This window comes from Oncorhynchus tshawytscha, unplaced genomic scaffold (genome assembly GCF_018296145.1).
Source record: "Oncorhynchus tshawytscha isolate Ot180627B unplaced genomic scaffold, Otsh_v2.0 Un_contig_7912_pilon_pilon, whole genome shotgun sequence".
NCBI lineage: Eukaryota > Metazoa > Chordata > Actinopteri > Salmoniformes > Salmonidae > Oncorhynchus > Oncorhynchus tshawytscha.
The window spans coordinates 57,501-67,500 of record NW_024608802.1 but is presented as its reverse complement, the minus strand read 5'-3'; the positions used below and the strand labels follow the sequence as shown (position 1 = coordinate 67,500).

General features: G+C 46.1%; 1 protein-coding gene across 1 annotated transcript in view; it reads right to left on the bottom strand.

The window, feature by feature from the left end:
* Positions 1 to 1,169: 1,169 nt before the first annotated feature.
* The window catches only part of LOC121843834 (DNA-directed RNA polymerase I subunit RPA49-like), a 34,678-nt gene continuing 25,847 nt past the window's right edge, over positions 1,170 to 10,000 (bottom strand). The window contains exons 7-11 of the mRNA XM_042313699.1: positions 9,086 to 9,179; positions 8,846 to 8,976; positions 5,518 to 5,599; positions 3,884 to 4,015; positions 1,170 to 1,691 (exon numbers count right to left, since the gene is read on the bottom strand). Coding sequence (XP_042169633.1) covers positions 1,526 to 1,691; positions 3,884 to 4,015; positions 5,518 to 5,599; positions 8,846 to 8,976; positions 9,086 to 9,179 — 605 coding nt within the window. The 3' untranslated portion in view covers positions 1,170 to 1,525. The remainder of the gene's footprint in view (positions 1,692 to 3,883; positions 4,016 to 5,517; positions 5,600 to 8,845; positions 8,977 to 9,085; positions 9,180 to 10,000) is intronic.

Below are 10,000 nucleotides of genomic sequence, written 5' to 3'. Positions count from 1 at the left end.
TCATGTGACTGGTGTGGCATCATGTGACTGGTGTGGCATCATGTGACTGGTGTGGCATCATGACAGTATCATGTGACTGGTGTGGCATCATGACAGTATCATGTGACTGGTGTGGCATCATGTGACTGGTGTGGCATCATGACAGTATCATGTGACTGGTGTGGTATCATGACAGTATCATGTGACTGGTGTGGCATCATGTGACTGGTGTGGCATCATGACAGTATCATGTGACTGGTGTGGTATCATGACAGTATCATGTGACTGGTGTGGCATCATGACAGTATCATGTGACTGGTGTGGCATCATGTGACTGGTGTGGCATCATGACAGTATCATGTGACTGGTGTGGTATCATGTGACTGGTGTGGTATCATGTGACTGGTGTGGCATCATGTGACTGGTGTGGCATCATGTGACTGGTGTGGCATCATGTGACTGGTGTGGTATCATGTGACTGGTGTGGCATCATGTGACTGGTGTGGTATCATGTGACTGGTGTGGTATCATGTGACTGGTGTGGTATCATGTGACTGGTGTGGCATCATGTGACTGGTGTGGCATCATGAGACTGGTGTGGTATCATGACAGTATCATGTGACTGGTATATCAGTGGTTAGGGTTTGGAGTTTTACCTGACTAGGAATAACTCCTGGCCTTAACAATGACGACAATATTCACGTTTCTGAAAAAAATCCTGTTTCCTCACTGAAATGTCTACTCGTGTCTGTTTTTACAGTGCTTTCTAAATGTTTTCAAGAACCACACGAGTCACTTCCTCAGTCTTCCAGACGGGTGATGTTCTGACAGAGCGGTATGAACTCACACACAACCTGAATGTAGTTTATTACATTATTACATTAAAATAAAGTTTATTACATTAAAATGTTTTATTTGTTTACAGAATAGAGGGTTTCTAGTATCCATCTTTATCTAACCCGCTTTAGGAATATTTACCCTTCCCTCCTCCTCCTTACCCCAGTCTTCCTCTCCTCCCCTCTAGGAATATTTACCCTCTCCCCTTCACTCTTCCTCCTTACCCCAGTCTTCCTCTCCTCCCCTCTCTAGGAATATTTACCCTCTCCCCTTCACTCTTCCTCCTTATCCCCATCTTCCTCACCTCCCCTCTAGGAATATTTACCCTCTCCTCTTCCTCCTTACCCCCGTCTTCCTCACCTCCCCTCTAGGAATATTTACCCTCTCCTCTTCCTCCTTACCCCCGTCTTCCTCACCTCCCCTCTTCCTCCTTACACTTCAATCACACCGACAGCATCATTACATGTTGGTACACCCAGAAGTACATTCATCTCCAGTAAACCACACTGCGTTATCCTTGCGGCGTTGCGTTTCAGAGGCAGTGCATTCTGGGTAGAGCGTCACGTTGGATGTATCAGACTGTCTGCTGCAGACGGCTTGGCAGAAACGGTGAACGTTGAACTTCAGACGACCAGACGTACTATTTTGCTCAAATGGGACGCTGTCGGTGTGTTTTGGAAGCGTTTCCCCTAGTCTTCCTCGTCTTCCTCTAATGCATTTTTTTGCGTTTGCGTATCTCCGTGAACGTTTGGTATTTGACGAGGGGCAGCCGCAGAGACGCCAGTCTGTTTTCGGCCGTCGGACCGCCGTCGTCCCCCGTCACACAGCCGTGTCTGGACAGGGTCAGCCCCATCGACTTGGCCACCTCCACCATCCTACACACACACACACACACACACACACACACACACACACACACACACACACAGAATATCAGTAACGCTGTTGCTTTTGTGTTTTTTATTAATTATTTCACCTTTATTTATTTAAAAGGAGCTACATTTGTATTTATTTCACCTTTATTTAACAGTTTTTTTTAAATTTCACCTTTATTTAACCAGGTAGTTGAGAACAAGTTCTCATTTACAACTGAGACCCAGACCAAGATAAAGCAAAGCAGTTCGACACAAACAACAACAACACAGTTACACATGGAGTAAACAACAACACAGAGTTACACATGGAGTAAACAACAACACAGAGTTACACATGGAGTAAACAACAACACAGAGTTACACATGGAGTAAACAACAACCCAGAGTTACACATGGAGTAAACAACAACCCAGAGTTACACATGGAGTAAACAACAACCCAGAGTTACACATGGAGTAAACAACAACAGAGTTACACATGGAGTAAACAACAACACAGAGTTACACATGGAGTAAACAACAACACAGAGTTACACATGGAGTAAACAACAACACAGAGTTACACATGGAGTAAACAACAACACAGAGTTACACATGGAGTAAACAACAACACAGAGTTACACATGGAGTAAACAACAACACAGAGTTACACATGGAGTAAACAACAACACAGAGTTACACATGGAGTAAACAACAACACAGAGTTACACATGGAATAAACAACAACACAGAGTTACACATGGAGTAAACAAACATACAGTCAATAATACAGTAGAACAAAAGAAAACAAAGAGTCTATATACAGTGTGTGCAAATGAGGTAAGTTAAGGAAATAAATAGGCCATGGTGGCGAAGTAATTACAATATAACAATTAAACACTGGAGTGGTAGATCGGCAGAAGATGAATGTGCAGGTAGAGATACTGGGGTGCAAAGGATCAAGATAAATAAATAAATACAGTATGGGGATGAGCTAGGTAGGTAGATAGATGGACTGTTTACAGATGGGCTATGTGCAGGTGCAGTGATCTGTGAGCTGCTCTGACAGCTGGTGCTTAAAGCTAGTGAGGGAGATGTGAGTCTCCAACTTCAGTGATTTTTGCAGTTCGTTCCAGTCATTGGCAGCAGAGAACTGGAAGGAAAGATGACCAAAGGAGGAATTGGCTTTGGGGAGTGACCAGTGAGATATACCTGCTGGAGCGCGTGCTACGGGTGGGTGTTGCTATGGTGACCAGTGGGATATACCTGCTGGAGCGCGTGCTACGGGTGGGTGTTGCTATGGTGACCAGTGGGATATACCTGCTGGAGCGCGTGCTACGGGTGGGTGTTGCTATGGTGACCAGTGAGATATACCTGCTGGAGCACGTGCTATGGAGCGCGTGCTATGGGTGGGTGTTGCTATGGTGACCAGTGAGATATACCTGCTGGAGCGCGTGCTATGGGTGGGTGTTGCTATGGTGACCAGTGAGATATACCTGCTGGAGCGCGTGCTACGAGTGGGTGCTGCTATGGTGACCAGTGAGCTGAGATAAGGCGGGGCTTTACCTAGCAGAGACTTGTAGATAACCTGGAGCCAGTGGGTTTGGCGACGAGTATGAAGGGAGGGCCAGCCAACGAGAGCGTACAGGTCGCAATGGTGGGTCTTTGGTGACAAACGGATGGCACTGTGATAGACTGCATCCAATTTGTTGAGTAGGGTATTGGAGGCTATTTTGTAAATGACATCACAGAAGTCGAGGACTGGTAAGATGGTCAGATTTACGAGGGTATGTTTGGCAGCATGAGTGAAGGAGGCTTTGTTGCGAAATAGGAAGCCAATTCTAGATTTAATTTTGGATTGGAGATGTTTGATATGAGTCTGGAAGGAGAGTTTACAGTCTAACCAGACACCCAGGTATTCAAAATGGTCGGTAATCTGTTTGTTAACTTGGCTTTCGAAGACCTTAGAAAGGCAGGGTAAATATAGGTCTGTAGCAGTTCGGGTCTAGAGTGTCTCCCCCTTTGAAGAGGGGGATGACCGCGGCAGCTTTCCAACCTTTGGGAATCTCAGACAATACGAAAGAGGTTGAACAGGCTGGTAATAGGGTTTGCAACAATTTTGGCACCTAATTTAAAAAAAGAGGTGTCTCTCTCGCTCTCCTGTTCTGTGACCCCCACCCCCCCAGGTCTCTGTGACCCCCCCAGGTCTCTCACCGTTTCTCTGTGACCCCCAGGTCTCTGTGTAACAGGGTGAGGTCAGCGGTCATGTCTCCCATGTGGAGCAGCAGGGCCAGGCAGTACGCTGCCACCTTCACACGCATCGACGTAGACACCAAGTAATGCACCCTAGACACACACACACACACACACACACATTAGTAACATTCTGCACCCTAGAGACACACACACACACCACACATTAGTAACATTCTGCACCCTAGAGACACACACACACACACATTAGTAACATTCTGCACCCTAGAGAGACACACACACACACACACACACACATTAGTAACATTCTGCACCCTAGAGACACACACACACACACACACACACACAGTAACATTCTGCACCCTAGACACACACACACACACATTAGTAACATTCTGCACCCTAGAGAGACACACACACACACACACACACTAGTAACATTCTGCACCCTAGACACACACACACACACACCACACATTAGTAACATTCTGCACCCTAGAGAGACACACACACACACACACACACACTAGTAACATTCTGCACCCTAGACACACACACACACCACACATTAGTAACATTCTGCACCCTAGAGACACACACACACCACACATTAGTAACATTCTGCACCCTAGAGACACACACACACACACACACATTAGTAACATTCTGCACCCCAGAGACACACACACACACACATAGTAACATTCTGCACCCGAGACACACACACACACACACACACACCACACATTAGTAACATTCTGCACCCTAGAGACACACACACACATTAGTAACATTCTGCACCCTAGAGACACACACACACACACACACACACACACACCACACATTAGTAACATTCTGCACCCTAGAGACACACACACCACACATTAGTAACATTCTGCACCCTAGAGACACACACACACTAGTAACATTCTGCACCCTAGAGACACACACACATTCGTAACATTCTGCACCCTAGAGACACACACACATTCGTAACATTCTGCACCCTAGAGACACACACACACACACACACACACACACACATTAGTAACATTCTGCACCCTAGAGACACACACACACATTAGTAACATTCTGCACCCTAGAGACACACACACACACACACACACACACGTAACATTCTGCACCCTAGACATTAATACCAATGAAACTACTGAATTGAACTAAATCTGTTTTTTACCTCAGAGGAAGGAGAGGAGAGCTCTATTCCCTATCTAGTGCACTATGGAGAGCTCTATTCCCTATCTAGTGCACTATGGAGAGCTCTATTCCCTATCTAGTGCACTATGGAGAGCTCTATTCCCTATCTAGTGCACTATGGAGAGCTCTATTCCTATCTAGTGCACTATGGAGAGCTCTATTCCCTATCTAGTGCACTATGGAGAGCTCTATTCCCTATCTAGTGCACTATGGAGAGCTCTATTCCCTATCTAGTGCACTATGGAGAGCTCTATTCCCTATCTAGTGCACTATGGAGAGCTCTATTCCCTATCTAGTGCACTATGGAGAGCTCTATTCCCTATCTAGTGCACTATGTAGGGTGCTATTTGAAAAGCAGACGATCTATGGGCCCGGGTCTAGTGCACTATGTAGGGTGCCAGCGAGTGGACAGCTACCTGCCGTTATTGAAGGTCTCCACGGTGAAGGTCCTCATCAGCTTGATGTGGATGATACGAGGGCAGCCCTCCTCCTGCCCGACTAGAAAACATTAACACAACCCTTAATGATACGAAGACAGCCCTCCTCCTGCCTGACTAGAAAACATTAACACAACCCTTAATGATACGAAGACAGCCCTCCTCCTGCCTGACAAGAAAACATTAACACAACCCTTAATGATACGAGGGCAGCCCTCCTCCTGACTAGAAAACAACATTAACACAACCCTTAATGATACGAAGACAGCCCTCCTCCTGCCTGACTAGAAAACATTAACACAACCCTTAATGATACGAGGGCAGCCCTCCTCCTGACTAGAAAACAACATTAACACAACCCTTAATGATACGAGGACAGCCCTCCTCCTGACTAGAAAACAACATTAACACAACCCTTAATGATACGAGGGCAGCCCTCCTCCTGACTAGAAAACAACATTAACACAACCCTTAATGATACGAGGACAGCCCTCCTCCTGCCTGACTAGAAAACAACATTAACACAACCCTTAATGATACGAGGGCAGCCCTCCTCCTGACTAGAAAACAACATTAACACAACCCTTAATGATACGAGGGCAGCCCTCCTCCTGACTAGAAAACAACATTAACACAACCCTTAATGATACGAGGACAGCCCTCCTCCTGACTAGAAAACAACACAACCCTTAATGATACGAGGACAGCCCTCCTCCTGACTAGAAAACAACATTAACACAACCCTTAATGATACGAGGACAGCCCTCCTCCTGACTAGAAAACAACATTAACACAACCCTTAATGATACGAGGACAGCCCTCCTCCTGCCTGACTAGAAAACAACATTAACACAACCCTTAATGATACGAGGGCAGCCCTCCTCCTGACTAGAAAACAACATTAACACAACCCTTAATGATACAAGGGCAGCCCTCCTCCTGACTAGAAAACAACATTAACACAACCCTTAATGATACGAGGGCAGCCCTCCTCCTGACTAGAAAACATTAACACAACCCTTAATGATACAAGGGCAGCCCTCCTCCTGACTAGAAAACAACATTAACACAACCCTTAATGATACGAGGACAGCCCTCCTCCTGACTAGAAAACAACATTAACACAACCCTTAATGATACGAGGACAGCCCTCATCCTGACTAGAAAACAACATTAACACAACCCTTAATGATACGAGGGCAGCCCTCCTCCTGACTATAAAACATGAACACAACCCTTAATGATACGAGGGCAGCCCTCCTCCTGACTAGAAAACAACATTAACACAACCCTTAAAGATACGAGGACAGCCCTCCTCCTGACTAGAAAACAACATTAACACAACCCTTAATGATACGAGGACAGCCCTCCTCCTGACTAGAAAACATTAACACAACCCTTAATGATACGAGGACAGCCCTCCTCCTGCCCGACTAGAAAACAACATGAACACAACCCTTAATGATACGAGGACAGCCCTCCTCCTGACTAGAAAACAACATTAACACAACCCTTAATGATACGAGGACAGCCCTCCTCCTGACTAGAAAACAACATTAACACAACCCTTAATGATACGAGGACAGCCCTCCTCCTGACTAGAAAACAACATTAACACAACCCTTAATGATACGAGGGCAGCCCTCCTCCTGACTAGAAAACAACATTAACACAACCCTTAATGATACGAGGGCAGCCCTCCTCCTGACTAGAAAACATTAACACAACCCTTAATGATACGAGGACAGCCCTCCTCCTGACTAGAAAACAACATTAACACAACCCTTAATGATACGAGGGCAGCCCTCCTCCTGACTAGAAAACATTAACACAACCCTTAATGATACGAGGACAGCCCTCCTTCCTGACTAGAAAACATTAACACAACCCTTAATGATACGAGGGCAGCCCTCCTCCTGCCCGACTAGAAAACATTAACACAACCCTTAATGATACGAGGACAGCCCTCCTCCTGACTAGAAAACAACATTAACACAACCCTTAATGATACGAGGGCAGCCCTCCTCCTGCCTGACTAGAAAACAACATTAACACAACCCTTAATGATACGAGGGCAGCCCTCCTCCTGACTAGAAAACATTAACACAACCCTTAATGATACGAGGGCAGCCCTCCTCCTGCCCGACTAGAAAACATTAACACAACCCTTAATGATACGAGGACAGCCCTCCTCCTGACTAGAAAACAACATTAACACAACCCTTAATGATACGAGGACAGCCCTCCTCCTGACTAGAAAACAACATTAACACAACCCTTAATGATACGAGGACAGCCCTCCTCCTGACTAGAAAACAACATTAACACAACCCTTAATGATACGAGGACAGCCCTCCTCCTGACTAGAAAACAACATTAACACAACCCTTAATGATACGAGGGCAGCCCTCCTCCTGACTAGAAAACAACATTAACACAACCCTTAATGATACGAGGACAGCCCTCCTCCTGACTAGAAAACATTAACACAACCCTTAATGATACGAGGACAGCCCTCCTCCTGACTAGAAAACATTAACACAACCCTTAATGATACGAGGGCAGCCCTCCTCCTGCCCGACTAGAAAACATTAACACAACCCTTAATGATACGAGGACAGCCCTCCTCCTGACTAGAAAACAACATTAACACAACCCTTAATGATACGAGGGCAGCCCTCCTCCTGACTAGAAAACAACATTAACACAACCCTTAATGATACGAGGGCAGCCCTCCTCCTGACTAGAAAACATTAACACAACCCTTAATGATACGAGGACAGCCCTCCTTCTGACTAGAAAACATTAACACAACCCTTAATGATACGAGGGCAGCCCTCCTCCTGCCCGACTAGAAAACATTAACACAACCCTTAATGATACGAGGACAGCCCTCCTCCTGACTAGAAAACAACATTAACACAACCCTTAATGATACGAGGGCAGCCCTCCTCCTGCCTGACTAGAAAACAACATTAACACAACCCTTAATGATACGAGGACAGCCCTCCTCCTGCCTGACTAGAAAACAACATTAACACAACCCTTAATGATACGAGGACAGCCCTCCTCCTGACTAGAAAACAACATTAACACAACCCTTAATGATACGAGGGCAGCCCTCCTCCTGCCCGACTAGAAAACAACATTAACACAACCCTTAACGATACGAGAGATTAGAGATTATGTTCTCGGTGAACACTACAGGTGCAGGCTCAAACGAGGATTACTTTAAAAAAAGTCAACACTTGCTTCTCGTACACACACACACACACACACACACACACACACACGGCGTGGCACTCACACTTGCGAGTCATGTTTTTCTGCCGTGCCAGTTTGAGCAGCAGGAGGAGGTAGAAGGCACAGCGAGCATGTCTCTCTCTGGCCACGCCCTCTCTGGGCAGGCTCTCCAACTGACTCACCACGCTCTGACACCTGGAACAACAACGTCAATACAACGTCAACAACACCACAACAACGTCAACACCACCATCACAACAACAACATCAACAACACAATAACAGCAGTAGTGTTGTAGTCCGACCCTTCATCTGTTAAATTCTGTAGTTCCTCTTGGGTCAGGGCGGCCATCTTGGAGCCAGCAGCATCCAGGACATCGTACTCCACAGGAGACAGGACTGGTACTCAGGTAAGGAGTTACACATTAACCTGGTCACACACACACATTAACCTGGTCACACACACACACACACATTAACCTGGTCACACACACACACATTAACCTGGTCTCACACACACACACATTAACCTGGTCTCACACACACACGCACACACATTAACCTGGTCACTCACACACACACACACACACACACATTAACCTGGTCACTCACACACACACACATTAACCTGGTCACACACACATTAACCTGGTCACTCACACACACACACATTAACCTGGTCACTCACACACACACACACACATTAACCTGGTCACTCACACACACACACACACACACACACTAACCTGGTCACTCACACACACACACACACACACACACATTAACCTGGTCACTCACACACACACACACACACATTAACCTGGTCACACACACACACATTAACCTGGTCACTCACACACACATTAACCTGGTCACTCACACACACACACACATTAACCTGGTCACTCACACACACACACACACACATTAACCTGGTCACACACACACACATTAACCTGGTCACTCACACACACATTAACCTGGTCACTCACACACACACACACATTAACCTGGTCACTCACACACATTAACCTGGTCACACACATTAACCTGGTCTCACACACACACATTAACCTGGTCACACACACACACACATTAACCTGGTCACTCACACACACACACACACACTAACCTGGTCACTCACACACACACACACACACACTAACCTGGTCACTCACACACACACACACACACACACACACACTAACCTGGTCACTCAC